This window comes from Polyodon spathula, chromosome 50 (genome assembly GCF_017654505.1).
Source record: "Polyodon spathula isolate WHYD16114869_AA chromosome 50, ASM1765450v1, whole genome shotgun sequence".
NCBI classification, from domain to species: Eukaryota; Metazoa; Chordata; class Actinopteri; order Acipenseriformes; family Polyodontidae; genus Polyodon; species Polyodon spathula.
Window position 1 is genome coordinate 2542308 of NC_054583.1, and position 21644 is coordinate 2563951.

General features: G+C 44.4%; 2 protein-coding genes across 2 annotated transcripts in view; one reads left to right on the top strand and one right to left on the bottom strand.

Annotated features, from left to right (window-relative positions):
• The first annotated feature begins 2255 nt into the window (after positions 1–2255).
• Positions 2256–10594, top strand: LOC121306870 (LIM domain-containing protein ajuba-like). Its single transcript, XM_041238853.1, has 8 exons — positions 2256–5008; positions 6111–6212; positions 7883–7950; positions 8378–8440; positions 8682–8812; positions 9272–9323; positions 9757–9825; positions 10210–10594. The coding sequence occupies exons 1-8, from the start codon at positions 3409–3411 to the stop codon at positions 10342–10344; spliced, it is 2220 nt and encodes a 739-aa protein (XP_041094787.1). The 5' UTR covers positions 2256–3408; the 3' UTR covers positions 10345–10594.
• A 3725-nt stretch (positions 10595–14319) lies between these two features.
• The window catches only part of LOC121306841 (apoptotic chromatin condensation inducer in the nucleus-like), a gene marked incomplete at its 3' end in the record, with an annotated part of 28948 nt that continues 21623 nt past the window's right edge, over positions 14320–21644 (bottom strand). The window contains 11 exon segments of the mRNA XM_041238777.1: positions 14320–14340; positions 14342–14530; positions 14793–14893; positions 15178–15568; positions 15661–15768; positions 16084–16191; positions 16503–16648; positions 16971–17133; positions 18047–18214; positions 18383–18576; positions 19091–19136. Coding sequence (XP_041094711.1) covers positions 14320–14340; positions 14342–14530; positions 14793–14893; positions 15178–15568; positions 15661–15768; positions 16084–16191; positions 16503–16648; positions 16971–17133; positions 18047–18214; positions 18383–18576; positions 19091–19136 — 1635 coding nt within the window.

The window sequence follows — 21644 nt, forward strand, 5'->3', positions numbered from 1 at the left end:
TGTTAACAAGGGAACATTATTCAGCAGCTTTCACTGGACTCTATGAAGCTGAGGGAGTTCATTCTATATAGAGGGGGTGCAATTCAATATGTTAACAAGGGAACATTATTCAGCAGCTTTCACTGGACTCTATGAATCACAACTAGTTAATTACATCTACAGAGGATGACGCAGAACTTTTGGGCAGAGCTAAACACTGTTCTGTACGCACTGTTTCTATACAGTTGAGATTACCTGGAGAAGTGCAGGGTATTAACCCAGAGCTTTCTTTAACCCAGTGTAGCTCCAAATATCTGTTTTAAAATGAAGATCCAGGTTTGCCAGAAAATGTGTTTCTCTCAGAGCCACTCCTTCGCGGCGCTGGGTAGCGAATGGAAGCGAAGGACAGGTAGGGCTTCTGGAATGGTTTTGGAGCTCCATTGCAGGTTGAAACTTGCGTTCTTGGCTCTCCAGCTTGGAGTGAATTGAAGGCTATCTCATCCCTCCCTCCTGAAAATGAGACAGCTACACACACACACAATGAGAGACTCACACACTGAGACACACACTGTAACACACAATGAGGCACACACACCCAACCTGACACATTGATACACACACACTGACACACACCCAAACGGACACAGTGACACAGACACAGATTAATTGTTTTCTGACAGCTGCTGAGTTCATAGCTTGCCCTGTTTACTTTTGCAGGCTAAACTATGTCTTTGTGACTGCCGGAATGTATTGTCCAAATATGGGTCAATGTCAAAAATCACTTTAGTTTTAGCTGTTTCTCAACAACAAAAGTCAAAATTGGTCCCAGGACTAAATAAACTACGAGCACAGATTAAACAGTCTCTTGAGCCTAAGAAAAAGGCATTTCATCGTCCTCATGCATTCCTCTGTGTTGCTTTGAGCTCAGGAGCTGCTTCTCGGTTCTAGTTGCACTGCCATAGACGTGTGTAACACAGGCTAGATCAGCCAACTTCTCCAGGATCCTTTAAGACCTGACAAAGTTCAGAGATCAGTCAGCTGCTCGGAACCCTGACGGCCCCGCTATCGCTTCAGAACTTTCTCTATCCGAGACTGTGGTGACACGGGTGTAATTATATTGTAGCTGCAGTCAGCATGTTTAGCAGTGTGTATGTTCGGAGCTTAGTCACTGAGCCTCTCCCTCTTTCCAGCACCACTCTAGGCTCTTTAGCTCGGAGACAAGCAGCTACACGCAGGGGTGACCAGATTCCAGGTGCATGATCCTAGCTGGAATACAGCTCCTGTAAAGGACTAGACTGCGCCTCTTTCATCAGGAACCGTGAAACAGTCGACAGGGCTGAACTGAGATATGCCATGAATGACCCTCATCAAATCCATGACAGCTAGAAGCCTTGAAGATGGGGCGAGGCTGGCAGAATGGGACCACAGCGTGCTAACTATACTCTCAATGATCTTCAATGGCAATGCAGACAGACAGTGGCACTGCAATAATGGCTCTGTATTACACTGAGGGGCAATGGCAGCACAAGTATAGGGCAGCTGCAATGGGGCGAGGCTGGTAGAATGGGACCACAGCGTGCCAACTATACCCTCAATGATCTTCAGTGGCCATGCAGACAGACAGTGGCACTGCAATAATGGCTCTGTATTACACTGAGGGGCAATGGCAGCACAAGTATAGGGCAGCTGCAATGGGGCGAGGCTGGTAGAATGGGACCAGAGCGTGCCAACTATACCCTCAATGATCTTCAGTGGCCATGCAGACAGACAGTGGCACTGCAATAATGGCTCTGTATTACACTGAGGGGCAATGGCAGCACAAGTATAGGGCAGCTGCAATGGGGCGAGGCTGGTAGAATGGGACCACAGTGTGCTAACTATACCCTCAATGATCTTCAATGGAAATGCAGACAGACAGTGGCACTGCAATAATGGTTCTGTATTACACTGAGGGGCAATGGCACAAGTGGGCAGCTGCAATGGGGCGAGGCTGGTAGAATGGGACCACAGTGTGCTAACTATACCCTCAATGATCTTCAATGGAAATGCAGACATACCTTGGATTTTACTAACTTGCATTAACTATCCAACAACTATCTTCATGGAAATGCCCCGCAACATATATATATAACCCTATATCTATATATGTATATTATATATATAATCATATATATATATATATATATTATATAGATAGATGTATAGTTAGCCATTGTATCCAGCATGTACAATAACTCTATTAAACTGTAGCTATTGAAACTTGAACTGAATACATTACAGCTGGTATATGTACATTACCCCATGCAAATACTTTGCTTGCCTTGTCGTTTGTTTGTTTTTAATAGTAGGGTTATAGCAGCACAAACACCCTGATCGAAACACGTTGTCCTTCCTCCCGTTTGAATGTGGTCTCTTTTGTCTACTATTAACTCAACTCGGACACACCAGCTTTCCCTAATATTTGTCTAAGACGTGCCTTTGAGCCGCACAACCGACCTCCAACCCCCTCCTTGTCTCCTCCGCACATTCCAGTAACCTAACAAAATAATCCCGCTCCAAAAAGATCCGCTCCGACCGAGAACACTTTGGAATTCAAACTTCAGCTGAAAATAAACAAATAAATAAAACTGGTTTATAAAGATATATACTGTAGGAGATTTCTAAGATTTTTTTTTTTTTTTTCCCCAAGTGTGTTTGTGTCTGTATCAATGCGCTCCGCCTCTCTCTATCCCAGAAAACGAGTCCCTTTCGCTAAACCAAGTTAAAAAAAATAAAAAAAAAAAAAATAGGAAAGTCGTCTCGTTTGTGGAGGTTCAACAAACAAACCGCTAGGAAAGACTTTTCCGTTCTTCTCTTCTTTCCAAGACATTTTTAAAAAAGGGTTTGTTTTTTGTTTTTTTTTTTTTTTTTTTTTTTTTTTTTTGGTGTTTTAACTTTTGGAATTAACCAAACAGAAACTGAAAAGAAAATAAGAACGCGTGTTTTGGTTTTTTTTTTTTTTTTAAATTTTTCTTTGATGCGCAAACGCGATTCCTACAGGTCTGAACACCGCAAAACATAAAGCGAGATGGAGCGGATCACAGATCTAAGAGGCAACGGGATCGCATCGTAATTATATTTTTTTAAATATAATAAATAAAAATAAAAATAAAAACAATACGTATTTGTGTAGTCAAGAGGGAGGGATTTATAACTTACCAGCAGCCCGGTGTTTGTTTAAAACGAGACGGGTATTGTTGCCACTGTGTTGTTTATATAGTCCTTTGTTTCATATATTCACGACTGAGACAAAGTAACCAGGAGCGTTACTCAAATTTTTATACGGGTAATATTATGCAAGTGCATTGTTGTTATTAACATTGTCGTTATTGTTACTTAAATACACACAAACTTTGGGATTCCGTAACATTTTGTCACAAAATAATTACAATGGATCGTTTGGGAAGCAGACTCCTTGAGAAATTGAAACTTACCGACTCCGGCAGCGTTAAATTCAGCAGGAAGAAAGACGACTCTTGCAATAACGCGCAGAACACGGCTAGCGCCAAACCGGCCGGTAAAACAAAGCGAGGGTCGCCTCAGGAGAAACTGTCCGGCTTGAACAGAGGGACCGCCGGGGTGTATCAGCAACTCTCCCGGGGGGGCAGTGTTCAGCCGGCCGCTGGGGCTTCGGTTGACGCCGGCTCGGGAGGCGGTTTTACTGGTCTCCGGTGCTCCACCGGGAGTGTGGATGCTAACACGGCGGAGTACGCACTCGCTGAACGCGGTCCCGGGACGAGCTTTGATTCCCACAGACGCCACTCCGTGGAAGCGAGACACGGCGCCGGCTTGCAGCCAGCGGACTGCAATAATACTGCCAAAGATTGCGGTGTCCACGACAGCGAATTCAACCGGGGCGACAGCAGCAACGGTAGCCGGCGTTATTCTCTGGAAATTCAGCAGCAACTGATTCAGCAGCAGAATTTCCCGGGGTTTAATAAGCGTTTTAGCGGCAGCGAGTTTTTTGAGTTGCCGGCACAAAGTAGCGAGCGATCCAAGCGGTTCTCCTTGCAGGAGTCGGGCACCAAGCGCTTCAGTACAAGCAGCGACTTTTCGGACAGGCACGGCTTTTACCAGCGGCAGTCGGACCCCAGCTCGGTTCCAGGTTATTACCCCCCGCTTTACAACAACGCTGGGAGCGGCAACAGCAAGGGCTTGAGTCCCCGCTCCTCGTACAGTCTCTACGAGTCCATACTGACCAGCCCGCGGTCCAGCTTTGCCAGCACGGCCAGCGGCGGTGACGGGAACAGCAGCCCCCGTATGAGTGTCAACTTCGAGAGCCGTTCAAGCAGCAACCGGACCAGCGGTATCAGCATAGGCTACGACTCCAGGCCCGGCTTCGGGGGCTCCGGCGCAGAAAGCCCTCAGTCCAGTGCCTGCGCCGGTCTGCAACAACCACCGCCGGGGTGTCAATTATTCTACAGCCCGTATTCTAGCTTGGCAGCAGCGGCAGGGTCAGCTCATTACCACCCACCAGATTGCTGGGGAGTGGACTTTGAGACCGAAGCAGCTTTCATGTATCAGCAACGGGGGCTGTATCTTGGGGGGTGCCAGGATAATCGGCACTCGTATCCGCCCGCTCTTGGCAGCCCAGCGGCGGCGGCAGGATTTTTCGAAAGGGGCTCGACCCGTCGCTCCATCACAGGCTACCCACTGAAGCAAGCCCGCAGCTCGGCTGGGACACGTTACCAGCAAGAGCTGGCGTATCTGCTGAGCAGAGACCGCCGTTTGGAGGGTCAAGCCGGCGCAGTTAATGGGACCGCGGCTCAAGAAACGCAGGCGCCCGCTTCTATCCCAGCCTCTGTTGGTAGCGCCCAGAATAGCCACGGTGCCGTCACCCCTGCCCCCGCACTGAGCAGCAAGCAACAGGGCGCTCTTATTCTCCAGGTCAGCTCTGCCCGGGTGAGCCACACTCTCACCCGTCCCCAGGAGCCACCGACGCGGGCACAGCCAGGACGGGAACCGGGGGAGTTGAAAGAGGAATATTTCGGTGAGAGTGTGTGTGTGTATGTATATATGTATATGTATATGTATATGTATATATATATATATATATATATATATATATATATATATATATATATATATATATTATATACGTACGTTAATATTAATGAAAATAAAGTAGACATTATTAACGAGCCAATTTTATACATAATTAAAAACAATTATATATAATATAATTATTATATTATTATTATTATTATTATTATTATTATTATTATTATTATTATTATTAATATTGCAATGATCAGGAGGCAGGAGTTTGAGCAGGGTTAGAAACTCACACTAGCCCTGCTGCTGCTGCACCCAGTCCTGGAGGGTGCAGGGAAGGGGGAGGAGTGTGCAGAGAGGAGTGTGCTGTGCACACGTACTCCTGCAGGCAGCAACGGGCTCAGCAGTTGCCACACCACACGACTAGAACAGGCCCGGGCTCGACCCCCGCTCCAGGGAGAGAATTCCTGGCAGCAGCTGGGAGAAAGCAGCCGTGTTGCAGGTCTTACTTTTAACTGTTTCAGCACAAGTTTATAAAACTCTACCTCATTTTGTTCTTAAAACTCCAACTATCTATAAAAGTTTTCCAATGTACAACTGCCTGCTGTGTGCTGGGCAGAGCCTCACTGTTGTACACAGGGCAATGCTGGCGGGACCACACAATGTAAAACCTGGACAGAACTACAGCAGCTACCCAACACAGTGGCATCTATAGAAAGCTGTAATCTAGTGCGCTGGCATTGCCTGCTGTGTGCTGGGCAGAGCCTGGCTGTGCTGTGCTGTGCACAGGGCAATGCTGGCCAGACCGCACTGTATAACACTGATATAAAACCCTGGACAGAACTACAGCAGCTACCCAACACAGTGGCGTCTATAGAAAGCTGTAATCTAGTGCGCTGGCATTGCCTGCTGTGTGCTGGGCAGAGCCTGGCTGTGCTGTGCTGTACACAGGGCAATGCTGGCAGGACCACGCTGTGTAACACTGATATAAAACCCTGGTGTCTATAGAAGGCTGTTATGTCTGTGTGTGCTGTGCTGTGCACAGGGCAATGCTGGCTGGGTTGTTCATTGTATTCGCGATTGTCTTTTCTTGACAGGCACGTGTTTGAAGTGTAATAAAGGGGTCTATGGCTCGGACAATGCCTGTCAAGCACTGGACAGTCTGTTTCACACACGCTGTTTTATCTGCAGCTCCTGTGGTGAGTGTTTTTTTTGTTTTGTTTCGATCCCGCATGTTTCCATTCGATATAAATTGCGTTGCGCGTCACAGTTCTTTACAATGCTTCCCTATGCTTTACTAGACCTCTCTGTGCTTTACAATGCTTCCCTATGCTTTACTAGACCTCTCTGTGCTTTACAATGCTTCCCTATGCTTTACCAGACCTCTCTGTGCTTTACAATGCTTCCCTATGCTTTACCAGACCTCTCTGTGCTTTACAATGCTTCCCTATGCTTTACCAGACCTCTCTGTGCTTTACAATGCTTCCCTATGCTTTACCAGACCTCTCTGTGCTTTACAATGCTTCCCTATGCTTTACCAGACCTCTCTGTGCTTTACAATGCTTCCCTATGCTTTACCAGACCTCTCTGTGCTTTACAATGCTTCCCTATGCTTTACCAGACCTCTCTGTGCTTTACAATGCTTCCCTATGCTTTACCACACCTCTCTGTGCTTTACAATGCTTCCCTGTGCTTTACCAGACCTCTCTGTGCTTTACAATGCTTCCCTGTGCTTTACCACACCTCTCTGTGCTTTACAATGCTTCCCTATGCTTTACCACACCTCTCTGTGCTTTACAATGCTTCCCTATGCTTTACCACACCTCTCTGTGCTTTACAATGCTTCCCTGTGCTTTACCAGACCTCTCTGTGCTTTACAATGCTTCTCTGTGCTTTACAATGCTTCCCTATGCTTTACCATGCCTCTCTGTGCTTTACAATGCTTCCCTATGCTTTACCAGACCTCTCTGTGCTTTACAATGCTTCCCTATGCTTTACCACACCTCTCTGTGCTTTACAATGCTTCCCTGTGCTTTACCACACCTCTCTGTGCTTTACAATGCTTCCCTATGCTTTACCAGACCTCTCTGTGCTTTACAATGCTTCCCTATGCTTTACCACACCTCTCTGTGCTTTACAATGCTTCCCTGTGCTTTACAATGCTTCCCTATGCTTTACCAGACCTCTCTGTGCTTTACAATGCTTCCCTATGCTTTACCAGACCTCTCTGTGCTTTACAATGCTTCCCTATGCTTTACCACACCTCTCTGTGCTTTACAATGCTTCCCTATGCTTTACAATGCTTCCCTGTGCTTTACCAGACCTCTCTGTGCTTTACAATGCTTCCCTATGCTTTACCACACCTCTCTGTGCTTTACAATGCTTCCCTATGCTTTACCACACCTCTCTGTGCTTTACAATGCTTCTCTGTGCTTTACAATGCTTCCCTATGCTTTACCAGACCTCTCTGTGCTTTACAATGCTTCCCTATGCTTTACCACACCTCTCTGTGCTTTACAATGCTTCCCTATGCTTTACCACATCTCTCTGTGCTTTACAATGCTTCCCTGTGCTTTACCACACCTCTCTGTGCTTTACAATGCTTCCCTATGCTTTACCAGACCTCTCTGTGCTTTACAATGCTTCCCTATGCTTTACCACACCTCTCTGTGCTTTACAATGCTTCTCTGTGCTTTACAATGCTTCCCTATGCTTTACCAGACCTCTCTGTGCTTTACAATGCTTCCCTATGCTTTACCACACCTCTCTGTGCTTTACAATGCTTCCCTATGCTTTGCTGTGTTTTTACTATAGCAGGCTTTTCTAATGAAATCACTACTGTCTGTGTCTCTTTCTCTCTCTCTCTCAGGCAGGACGCTCAGAGGGAAAGCCTTTTACAATGTGAACGGCTCAGTCTATTGCGAAGAGGACTACATGGTAAGAACAGGAACACGGGCCCAAGATACAGAAACACGAAAAGAAACGAAATGACGCTTCATGGAGACACGCCTCCCGTAGAAACGTTTGCCATTTTGAATTTGTTCCGTTTCTTTCAGTGTTTCAAAATTGAGCACACTGTCCCGATCTTTAATAGTTAGGGAGTTGAGGAAAAACTGTCACCTGGTTTGAACGGAATACAGAACAACGCCCGGCGCCTGGCGCCCAGGATTCTCCAGACAAACTCAGAGCAGCTCCCAGCCAGATAAAGGCAGGTTTTAAAACGCTACCTCGATCTTGATAAAGCAAACGCCATTAACACAAAGTCCAGTGTGAAAAAGCAATTCAAATGACAACTGAAGCAGCAGCAGCTGGTCCTTTCTTAAGTAATGTAATGGAAATGTTTTTTTTTTTTTTTTTTTTTTTTTTTTTTGGTTTCCAGCAAGCTGCTGAAAAGTGCTGTGTTTGTGGGCATCTCATCCTGGAAAAAGTGAGTAGAGACTAAAAAAAATCAATAACTCCACTTCCCAATCAAGTTTCTAACCCTGCTCAAACTCCTGGCTCCTGATCAGTGCAATGTTAATAATAATAGACTTCATTGAGGGGAGCTCTGAACCCCAGGACTGGGTGCAGCAGCAGCAGCAGGGCTAGTGTGAGTTCTAACCCGGCTCCTGTTTCTAACCCTGTGATACTGGAGAAAAATAAAGTAACCCTTGTTTCTTTGTGTTCAGATTTTGCAGGCACTCGGTAACAGTTATCACCCTGGCTGCTTCCGCTGCGTTGTCTGCAACAAAACCCTCGATGGCGTTCCTTTCACTGTGGATTATTCCAACAAGGTGTACTGTGTCAGTGACTACCACAGGTAAGATTCCTGAACACAGTGTAACACTGATATAAAACCCTGGAGTGAACTACACAGTGTAACACTGATATAAAACCCTGGAGTGAACTACAGCAGCTACCAAGCACAGAGTCTGTATAACACTGATATAAAACCCTGGACTGAACTACACCCCCACACACGGGGAAAACAGAACCCTAATCTCTGTAGATGGGTGCCTTCTCATGTCTGAACTGTAAACGGCACCCTCTGTGTAGCAAGGTGCTATCGCCACCTAGTGTGTCGTAAAAATATTACAAGTAAATGTAACACTGAATTCTTCATCTTTGCACAGATCTAGAGCAGGGTTCCCCAATCCTGGTGCTGTCTGTCAGCGTGTCACTCTTACATTTTCACACGTACCTAGAGAACGGATTGTGCTGAAACTCGCCCTTCTTTATCTCACGTCATTTTGTATTTATTTTGTAATTTTCTCTGTAGGATTTTTGCACCGAAATGTTCCTCCTGTGGCCAGCCTATTCTACCTGCAGAGGTAAGAACTTCCTCGCTCTGGGATTGTTTTCATTATAATAATATTCAAATATATTGGGGAAATTAAAATATTTCAGTTCAATTAGATCCTCTTGACTGTGTACATCCAGCTATAGTTTGAAACATACAGCTCTGGCCAAATTATATATATGGTGTCAACCCTAAAATTCTTGGTGATGCAAAACTTTTGGCCAGAGTTGTAGTCAGATCGATGTTTCTATTACTGTGAGGTTTTTATTCTTATTATTATTATTATTATTATTATTATTATTATTATAATAGCTGGGTTTTAACGACGATAATAACGAGAATCCGATAGGATTAAGTGGGTTTTGTTTCAGGTACGTTTCTAAGTGTCGAGAGTGTGTTTCATTCTCTTGCACTGTTTGTGTGACTGACCCTTCCTGAGTGTGTTTATACTGTTCCCTGTGCAGGGCTCCGAGGAGATATTCAGAGTGGTCTCCATGAACAAAGATTACCACTCTGAGTGTTACCACTGCGAGGTGAGCGAGACCACAGCAGCTTTAAATTCACGCGCATGAAAACAGATTTCCTGAGGCTACACGTTTTCTGCAAGGTCCCAGACAAATTTGCCAGATTGTGAATTACTTCTTGCAAGAATAATTCTTCATCAAGTGTAAAGAATGTTAGGAAATGCATTGCGCCCGGATCAGTGCCTCTGCCAATTCAAATCAATTCCTGTGTGTAACAAAAACACTGAGGTGCCCTCGCAGCTTCAAAACATCGTGCAGGATTGTGAGGCTCTGTCTGTCTGCAGCTTTAATGAAAGTAAACTAACACAGACACCAAAAAGGGATTATATTGTAGCATCAAACTGAACAGGATTGGGGGCTCTTTTTAACGTCTCCTTGTCTCTCTCGGTGCAGGACTGCAGGCTGCAGCTCAGCGATAGAGAAGGGCAGCAATGCTTCCCATTGGATGGACATCTGCTGTGTCATTGCTGTCACATGACGAGAGCCAGCGCGCAGCAACAAGCACCTTCCCTCAGCTACAAGCACTGAGGCCCAGGGGGTTCCACCCTATGTCCTGTGTGTGCCTGCTATTCCATCCCCCCAGGAAACTAAACTGCAGGGACAAAGAAACAGAAACAAAGCCAATGTAAAACTTTCTAAAACACGGAAGATAGATATACTGAGCATCAAAAGAAATGCATCACTTCTATTTGGGTAAAATTCAGTAGATGTGATTGAAAAAATTACAAAGTGTTTTAGAGCAGGTGCAGTGACTTTATTGTGCTGATTAACAGTTGACGTCATGAAGATGCTGCAGAACGATCTGTCCATCTCGGGCAGGTGTTGTGACTCTTGGTCTCCCAGTTGGTGGCCTGTCATTGACAGAGTGTGTCTGGTTATACAGTCTCACCGGGTTTGAAATCGCTGGCTGCGAGCGCCCGAGACGGCGAGGCACAGCCCGCTGCCCCAGTCCAGCCTCCAACATGCCAATCGCACAAAGCCGCTGCTCTCTCGACAGACGTGGCATGTTGTTTTTTTCTGCGATTTCTTTTTTTTTATTGCTTTTATTCAAGCTTGCAATTCAACAGCTGAAATCACTCCCTATCTAGTGTCCAATCAATTAAGTAGGTGATTAAGTGCAGATGCTTCAGTTATGGTCAAGGACCAACGATCGACTGATTAAAAAGCAAAGTCCCTCATTTATATACCTTATATTTTTCCCACAAAATATATATTTTTTATTTTTTTTATAATAGGGATAAGTTTCTTTTGATGCTCTGTGTACTATCACTAGTGCTGGGACCAACATTCTTGTTCAGATAGTATTGTATGATGTAATACTGCTGATATTACAGTGAAGAAATCACTCTGCCAAATATCCCTTTGTGTCCAGTAGAATGGATGCTATTGCTTTCAGACTGCATTCTTGCAGGGCGTTCCTTTTGAATATTTGATAAATTCTTTTACAGGAACCAATCCCCACATAACTCAGGTGTTTTGGTTTTTTTTACCTGGTTAGAGTACCATAGGGGTCCCAGAACTGCTTGCAACCCGATCTGGTAAATCAGATCATTAAAGATGACATCATTTCATTGACTACAGCCTGCCCACCAGCCCCTCCCCCATTCTGCTGTAGACATGTGTTTTACAGCTTTATTTTTATTGATCCTGTAGCTGCTGCCACGACGCTAGGGGTCTGATTGGAAGTGCCACGCTTGGTTCACGCTACAGAAGCACTTCTTTACAGCAACCTGTGTCACAGGGAGTAGCTCTCACCTGGTGTTCTTTATACAGGGAGTGAAGGAGATGCTTCTTCACACAGCGAGGGTCCCCCAGTCGTACTGTTAACGCAAATTCTGATTCTTTAGACCCGGTTAGACAAAGTTCTGAGATCTATCAGCGGCTCCAAACCCGACTGGCTGAATGGACTCCTCTCTCGCAGGTTTTATTTTTTTTAAAAGGAGGTTGGTTTGCTACAAAGAGGGATGAGAATGAATTGTAAAGCCGTGGCTCCTCTCCAGGATAATTAGTTACATTCCAGGAGATATTCTGCTACTCTGGCGACCAGGGAAGCATTTCCTTCTCCAGCAGCTGTGACTTCGTTACAAAACAGGCAAATGTCTAATGGTGAAGCACAAAAAAAAAAAAAAAATCTAAATGTTGCACTGTTTGTTCCACAGGTTTTTTACTCCACCAGTTTTAAAATGTGCCACTATTTAAATCTTAATGTGTAGACTGTACACTGCAGCAGTTTAAGATCACTAGACTAGAACTATATTCGAACTGCAGTTTGAAATCACTGTACAATATTGCATTGTAACTGTAGCCCAAGTTAGAATTGTTAAAATACTGTAAAATACAAACACTGTAAAAGACAGGATTCCTGTTCCTCCGAGACCAGTCTGTTTAGAAACTTTGCTTACTGTATTTAAACTTCCCATTATTTTGCACTTACTGTTACTGGATACATTCCATTCTTATTAGAATTGTCGTTTCAAAGTTTACGTTGGATCTCAATAATGGTTTAAATCATGTGTATTCCAGTCCTGTATTTTGCTATTAAATAGTATTTAAAAAGTGGGTTAACTGTATTCCTTTGAGTTTGTGTTCATCATGGGGTCACACCTACACCTTTGAGTGATTCCTTTAGAAATACTCGTTCAGAATGACAACAAAGTTTACAAAGTCTCTGTCAAGGTCTTCTAATTTAAACAAATCACTACAGTTAGCTTTAAATGTTAATCAAAGTGCAAGGCTACCTCAAAGTAAAGCATGCAGAGTTTCAAGCTACAGTCACATATTCTAGAATTAGGCAGGTTTGTTAACTTTGAGTGCAGAGAGCTACATTAAAGGACTTTTTTCATTAGCTAGGACTACTCTTCATTAAAAGATATGTTAAATACACTGATTTCATTTATTTACAAAAAGGTACAAGTCTGCTTTGGTTTACTTTAGTATTTATTTCAAATTTTACATTCACTCCCTTCCAAACACAGTATTAAAGTACAGTGTACAATATCTCTAGAGCATACTGTACACAGGACACTGGGGAACAATGTAATCATGTTTAAAATCAAGAGATCTTCATAATACAGTAAATGTAACGGTTAAACGTTTAGTAAAAAACAAAAAGGAAAAGAAACAATTTTTTTTTTTTTTTCTCTTGCACGTTTAAACTTTTACAGCCTTAAATCAAACCCAGGGAGACTTCTTATAAAAATCAAAACACAAACAATTGAGTTATCTGACTCTGAGGACTGTCAATATTGCAATTATTACAAAAAAACCCTATTTAAAAATAAGCCATAATTGTCCAAATTGTCATTAGTATTTATTTATTTTTTTTAAAATAGCGTCACTATATATCTGCCACTCTTGAAACGCTATAGTCGTTTGCATTTCTGGCACAAACATTTGGTTTTGCTTTTTTGAAATTTATTCAGTGGCAAAATTGGGCAGGTTCTATTTGTTTATGCAATAGGATTCAAAAGGAACACGCCGCAGGGAAAGCAGTCTGAATTCAATCACATCCACTCTACTGGACAAGAGTGCTGTCCTTTCTGGAACAGGAGACGGGGGTAATTATCTTACTTCAGGGGGTTGTTTTTCAGCAAATAAAAACTATTGGAATATTTTTTCAAAATGTAAACTAATTTTGTATCGCAGTTTTTAAACTAAAAACATGTTGTTGCGTCTCATGCAAGATAAGATTCAGAGAGAGGGGGAGAAGGCTCAGATAGTTTCAAATAAATGCAAAGCACCAACTAGAAAGAGGAACTATTGATTTCCTAGAGTGGGATATGAGAGAGAGTTTTCAGATTAGAAGACGGCGTTCATTTTTGGTTTTACTGAACACAGCTTTGTTTCGCTGTTCTCTCATAGTTTCTGCAGTTTTGTAAATCTCCTTCTTCGCCAGTTAAGACAGACAGAAGGACGGACCAGGATGGATTTGTAGTTGAAATTTACATGCATCGCTTGTTTTATTGTCCTGTTTTGTTAAAGGCATTTTTAAATCATTTCAGAAAGCCAGCCTCCTTTTCATTTTATCACTCATGCTAGTTTTATCGTTTGTTTCTGACTCATTTAAAATTTTCTAATTGACGAGGCATGTCTAATTAAAAACAAAACCCTCAGCCTTGTTTAAGACATTCCAATTAAACACCTGAAACAAAACCCTCTCTCTAGCTACATTTCCATCTAATTTTATATCTCTATATATATATATATTTTCACATTGTATCACTGAGTCAAGATTTTTTTCTCTCCCTCTTAAAGACAGTCAAAACGTCAAAAAAAAAAAAAAAAAAAAAAAAAAAAAAAAAAAAAAAACCAAGCTTCTGTATTTTTTTTCAGTCTGTTTCAACGCCTTCGATCTCTGGGCGGGGGGGTGCTTCGGCTCCGGCTCCGTGTTCTGTTGCTGCCCCCCCCTTCGAGGGCCAAACGATCGACACCCGGGGGGGGGGGAGGACTCCGACCCCCCCCCTCCTCCTCCTCCTCCTCCCCCTCCTCCTCCCCCCCCCTCTCTCTCTCCCCCTCCTCCTCCTCCTCTCCTCTGCTCTCTCCTCTTCTCCAGCTGCCTCACTCGCTCCCTCTCCTTCTCAGCCACCTCTTTCTCTCGCTCCTTCAGTCTTTGCATCCTCTCCTCCTCCCTCTTCTTCTCCTCCTCTTCCTGCTCTTTGCGGCGCTTGATTCTCTCTTTCATTCTCTCTGCACGCTCCACGTCTTTCAGAGCCACCTGGGGAGGAATAAACACAAATAAAGAAATTAAAGAAATAAGCATTCGGGTCTTTGCAAAACAAAGTGCAACAGAGACAGTTTGCATGTCAAGACCGCGCTCTGTAAAGCCCAACATGGAGTACTGCTATTAAACACAGGCCCACAGTGGAAAGGGACCGTACATTTCAGCACTTGTGCGACGCGGCCAGTTGCAGAGTGGACAGCGGAGAGAAGCAGCCCCAGTTGGATACCGAGGCTCGCACACTGGGTTTTGTTTGTACCTGCTCTGGTGTTAGTGGGAGCCAGTAGATGCACGGAGCAGCCTTGGTTTTGCAGAAGAGATCGTCCAGGAGTTTAGCCGGGGGCTCCTCAGGGGCTTTTTCTAAAATAAAACACGACAGATTTAAAACATTCAATTCACGACTATAGGAAGAAAAAAAAAATAGAGAACTCTCATTTCGACTCAAAATCTGAAACGTTTCCATTAGAAGCCTTTCTCATCGAATGAAAGCAGAGAAAGGCTTCTGCTCGAAACATTGGCCATTGAAATAATTTAACCGAAGACATTGAAAAGGACCGTGCGAAAGTCTTGCAGTATTTCATAATGTTGCACTATTGAGAGTTTGAGTCACGGACAACTTCCTCAATTCAAACCCTTGTTCCCACCTTTCCTCTCCGCCTTCTTCTCTTTAGATTTGGCCCTTTCCTTGCGCCTCCTGTCCCGGGATCGAGAGCGGGACCTCCGTCCGGCTGCCCCGGGCCCCTCTGCTCCGGTGCGATGCCCCCCTGGGCCCCCTGCTGGTGGCTGCTTGCTGTTGTAATCCCGCACCTTGTCACGATCCCACTCCCGCTCCGCCCTCGCTCTCTCCCGCCTCTCCATCTCCCGCTCTCGCTCCGCCCACTGGTCCCGGACAGGTCGGTCTGAGAGGCGGGGCTGCGGGGGCCCGGAGGGGGGTGGGGGAGCAGGGTGGGAGGAGCGTTGGAGGAGAGATTCCTTCAGCTGTCTGGGGCCCTCTGCTGGCCGGAGGTCTGGCAGCAGACCTTTGTGGAAGTCAAGCTGGTGAAAGGGAGCAAAAGATTAAGACACACACTCACTCACACACACACACACACACACACAATGACACACACACTCATTGGTCTGCTCACCTCATCTTGCTCTGAAAACTCCACAGAAAGGAATTTGGGGTTGGACTGAGGCCACTTCACCCCGTGGAGCGCAGTCCTCGTAGCCACAGCCTGGTCCATTGTGGAATACTGTGGGGTGGGGAGGAATGTTGAAAATTAAACTCACACCAAGAATCTCATTGCACAGCAGTGTCACCCAGTCCAGGTTTTACTATCAGCTTGATTAGCACCAGTGTATCTAGGTAACAAGCTCAGGTGTGTCTTAAACTCCTATTTAAACCAGGACTGGATCACACTGCTGTCCCTATCCCTGAGCTCACAGATCAACCTACATGTAACCCACCCTTACAGGGATGACCAAGTAATGCAAGGAGAGTCAACTAGCCAACAGGCTGGTCTACTTGACTTGTTTCTTATCCATTAAGGGGTTTAGATTTATTTTACCGTGACATAGCAGTGAGATTTGATCTTGTCGATCCAGAAGCCTTCCTCCACCAGGGTACCGGTTCTGTTCAGCAGCTCTTTTAACTGACCCAGTGTGAATGGTCTGACCTGGAAGACAGCACGGGGAAGGGGGGTTAGAGGACTACGAACCAGAAATGAGTGCATTTGGATTTTAACAGCATAAAAACCCATCCCCACAATCTGACACTCGGCCAGAACTCCTGCTAAATAACGTCAACACCAAGTTCCACGACGACTGGACACGCTGTTCTCAAGACGCGCGCGAGAAAATGAAGTGCAGCCCACAGACGGAAAGTTCCGAGGGGTGTTGCTACGGTGATATCTGCACAGGGTGGAACACTTGTTGACCAATGACAGGACTCCCCCCTTCACAGGAGACCCTCAGCTGTCATCCTCACCAGGTTGGAGATGTGCACGATGCTGGTGGGTTTGCCACGGGGGGGCGAGGGATGCTGGGTGCTCCGGACCGGGTCGTCAATGGTGACGGACATTCCACTCTTCTGCTGGCTGATGGAACGCCGCACTAGAGAACCACCAGGGGTCGCTGTGGAGACAGGAGAGAAGCATGAGGCAGCAGGACTTGACAGTTATTCTATTTAACTGGAACAGTCTAAACACACACATATAAGTTACACTTATTTTCAGTGTCAAAGCCTTTCTATTTATTTTTTCTTTTTAAATCCCATAACTATTGGGCTGAACTTCAAAATACTAAAAAAATGAATTCAGTGACAAACATTTTGACCGGAAGTCTTTTAAAAACGTCCTTTCTTGGCGTCTCCCAACATGAATACATTGAGAAACAAATCATATTTTACAGTTTTATCCTAGAATGATAATTTTGTTTTCTGTTTCTGGTATAAAACCTTTCTTGACGTCCGTTTCCCCGGTGACCGGCGGCTGGGTCTCCATGGTTACACTCTGGGGTTCCTTCCTCTCCGCTTCCTCTTCCTCTCCCCCAGCTTCCTCCTCCCCTCCCTCCTTGCTCGTTTCGTTCTGTCCATTCTCCTGGGCCTCTGCAGGGACCACCTGAAAATGAACAGAAAACACAGGTCAGTCACTCAGCGTGAAGGGGAGGGGGGGCACAGAGGGGCATTAGGACAGGACTCCTCTTCATTCCTGTGTCACTCTCTAGGCAGGCAGTCTCCTCCATACCCCCAGACCGGTGCTACAGAATGCCCTGACCAAGTGCCATCACAACTGGAAAACGCTTTGTCTAGACATACCCTAAAACTCAAAACACACATACAAGACAAAAGCATCTCCACACACCCCCAGACTCTTCACCATCCTGGCCAAGTGTGGCGACGACATTCTGCATCTCGGGCTTACCAGCTACAGCCAAAAGTTCAGCATTGCCGGGAATTTTACAATTGGAGACAATAATAAAAAGAACCTGCATAATTGAACATAATTCAAATTACTTATTTATTCAAAAAGAAATCTACAAAATGATAGTGTTAAAATAACAGTCTGCCTGAAGGAAGCCGTAACATAGTATCTCATGTTTGATTTCTAAAAGTCAAATTTTTTAATTTGTCAGTTTTTTTTGTAAAGTATCTGGGAAAACTACAAAGCGAGGGTGTGTAATTCAATATGTTAACAAGGGAACATTATTCAGCAGCTTTCACTGGACTCTATGAAGCTGAGGGAGTTCATTCTATATAGAGGGGGTGCAATTCAATATGTTAACAAGGGAACATTATTCAGCAGCTTTCACTGGACTCTATGAAGCTGAGGGAGTTCATTCTATATAGAGGGGGTGCAATTCAATATGTTAACAAGGGAACATTATTCAGCAGCTTTCACTGGACTCTATGAAGCTGAGGGAGTTCATTCTATATAGAGGGTATATAGAGCTGTAGAGTCCTAGTTTGTGTGGCTCTTCTACGTGTCACGCTATCTACACAGCGCCCCCCGGCTCAGCTTTCTGTGTATTCACCTGTGTGACAGTCCTGCGGATCTGGAGCCCCCTGTCCTGCTCTCGGGGGTCTCCTCGACCCTCCGGCCTCTCGCTCTCCTCCCCAGACAGGTGCCCTTCATCCGGGTGCAAATCGAGCACAGCCTCCTGGCCTCCCGCAGACACAGGCTTCATATCAGGAATCAGGCTCTGAGAGAGAGAGAGAGATCGATTAACATAAGCACTGGGACAGTGGACTGAGAATTTACTTTAAAACTGGACTGTGGCTCTCTAGTCAGGAGATAAAAAGCTGGTAAGCAGAAATGCTGCGTTCCTCTGCTACACTCCCACCTCCCTGCAGTGCAGTGCACGGTTTACCTTGAGCGATTCTGTTGTGATGCTGATGGATGGTTTTTTGGCAGTCACTGCGGTGCTCGAACCCCAGCGTCTCTTCCTCCCAGCCTGACCCACGTCTGCTTCCCCTCCCCCTGCTCCCCCACCTGGGACTGCTGCTCCTGCACCGCCCCCTGCTGGCTCGGCAGTGGAAACTGCAGAGAGAGACTTACTGGCTGCTGAATGCACCACAGATAGAGAGGAAATGAAAATCAATTCACAAGCACGCCACAAGAAAAACCACGGTTACTGGTTCAATTCCTTTCTTGCTGGAGGTTGAGGGTTATTTATGGCTCATATCTCTGTGGAGAGTAAAGCTATGCGAGTATGGGGGCCTGACCCTTTAACCATTGTCAAAAATACCCAGGCCAAACACAGGACTTAAGGTTCACACTGCATTTGCCATTTTCAGTACGCTTCATGGTCAGACTGGCATCTCCACATATCCTCAGAATCAGACATTCACAACAACTTGTGCTAAATAACGTTCTTAGCAAAGTTTCACGGCAGTTCAATAAGAGGATTCAGCAGATATTTACACTATGGAGTGCGACACACAGACAGATAAACAGAGAGACCCTCCCCCTATCTCCCTATTCAGATCCTCAATCTCTCAATGAAGGTTTCACACACAAGGAGAGGCCCGTCCGCCTCCGTCGAGGGGCACGTCATGAGAAAAGTGGCGATACTTACACAGCACCGAGATCTTCCTGGAGGTAAATGTTTTGAGTTGCGCTCCCTGCAAAAAGATAGAAAAACCCCACAATAGGACAAGGCGATCAGACGTCACGAAGTGGAGAGAAGCATCTCAAATGTTATACAACTTGAACTACAGGACTAGGGTGAGAGAAATACAAATCCCACAATGAAAACAAGCTGCTATATCCTTCTCCAGGTACAACAGTGAGCACGGGAAATCGATACTCCAGCTGCCTAAACGACCGAGCCAGTCCGGGTTTTACCAAGTGCCTCCCTTTATCTCAAGAATCTAGCGTTTCTGCCAACGCCTTCTTCAGTGTAATGTGCGTGAGAGAGATATTGGAAGCGTCCGTTCCTTCTCCTGTCTTGTTTGTCGAGAGGATCTTACGCTATTACAGGCAGTTCATCCAGAACTTCAATCAGAAACTCTGCACAGGTCAAAAAAAAAACACTAAAGAAAGTCAAGCAGCAGACTACAGTAAATTAATCCATACTTAATTGCATGGCTGATTATAAAAAGATGGTAATACATTAACACATGCATCTTCTCTTGTGTGATAACACTACACTGCAAGCAGCTGACCAATACAGTAACGCAGGGACACATGGTGACGCTGTCCAAATACCGCCTGTGGTCTTTATTAAAACACTAAAGGCTCAGCCAGTAATAAAACCTGGGGTGGCTCTCAAACTGCTGCACAGCTGAAATGAATATTACAAATAATACGCAGTCTTTGGGAGACCCTTAGCTATTTTTGCAGAATGTTAGACATTTAGTGCAACAAACTTCAATATTAAAAAGCTTACAAATACACATCTATATAAAATTAAAAAAAATCCCACAGCATCAAATGCAAAAAAGATGCATGTTTGTGGATGACTACTATAGTCCGCATCATACATCAAATATGAAACAGGTTGAAAACTCAAATCATTGAGGTGTTATTAGTGAACACATTTCTAGCTGAGGCACGTAAAACCTATGCAAATGAATTCAGGTCAAGACAGCTTATCAAGTGAGCACGGTTTGAAACCTGGAGAAGGGATAACAGCAGTGTGGTTCACAAGGGACAGGGCTTTATATATTCTGCTTTGATGGCACTGCAGTTATTTTAAGGGTGATTGGTCTTAAAGATTATTTAATTTACAAGGATCGCCCCCCTTTTAATATATTGATAGGTTTAAAAAGAATGTTGCACAGATACATTAATGCTAACAAAAACTGCAGTGCTCCTTAGCTAAATTAAAACTCTACTCCAATTTTAAAATTATAGTTTTGCTGTTTAAAAGACATACTTTACTGCATTGTGTGTGTGTGTGTGTGTATATATATATATATATATATATATATATATATATATATATATATATATAAAACCACACAGAAAAGAATTACGTAAACATATTACAAAAAACACAAATAAAAATGAAGGACAAATTTTCCAGGTACCCTTGTGACCTGCAATTCCCGGGGGCCTGGGGTTGCTATCGACCAATCGCACGGCAGTGTGTAATGTATCTAGGCAACAATGGTCCAATCAGTGTCGGGTGGACGGGCTTTATGAGAGTGAGGCTGACTGGTTCTGTATCGGAGTTAAGAGGCAGTCCAATGCTGGCTTTCAAACCATCAAAAAGTAACCAAGGAAACCGGTTACATTGTCCTTGTAGAAGAACACGCCCCCTTCTGTTTGGTTGTTTTTAAAAGGGGTTCAGCTCTTGGCAGCATTGAGAATGTCATTTTGTTTCCTTTTTAAAACTGAGGTTTTTAGTTTTCTTCAAGTGTTTCTATTTGTTACACACTTGATGTCTTGCTGACAAGTCTGTTCAAAGTTTGGTACAATACAGGGGTTATGCACCCAACATATTTAACATCCATTGTTCAATGAAAAGCCCAGACGTTTCTGCACAGACTGTGAAATGTGCTCTTGGCTGTACTGTCCAGAGAAGGCTTCAGAAAAGTTGACAATGTAGTCGCAGATAATAGGAATGTCCCATAACTTTCCAAGGTCCAACTCAGAAGGTCTCTCAAAAACAGCGACATCCCAGATTTCAAAAGGGGCAAACTGGGGAGCTGGCTGGCTGGGCTTCCCAACAGTAATGTCCAAATACGATTCACAACAGAAAAGTCCAGTTTAAAAAACAAAAAAAAAAAACTAAAACAAAAAAAAAAAAAAAAAAAACACAAAACCACCTTGCAGGAGTTATTTTATAATCCAACGGAGTTTTTTCAACAGCTGGTTGATACCAGAAGTCCCTTTTTCTGTGGGGGGGGGGGGGGGAATTCTGCTTCATCTGAAGTTGAGGTACAATTTGAGTACAAGTTTTAGGAGTTAAATGGGCCATAAACCCAAGAAAGTAGTACAAGAGAGTCAAGCAGGAATTGAAAACTGCAGATTGTGTGTAGCATTAGCAATCACTTGAGTAAAGTCATTGTGATTTTCAAGAACTTTGTTTTCTCTTGTTAAATCCATTCTTGCTTTGAATTTTCACCTCTGCATCTCTGTAGCGCTGTCTTTGACTGTAAATCTAGACTTCGGATACAATGGCA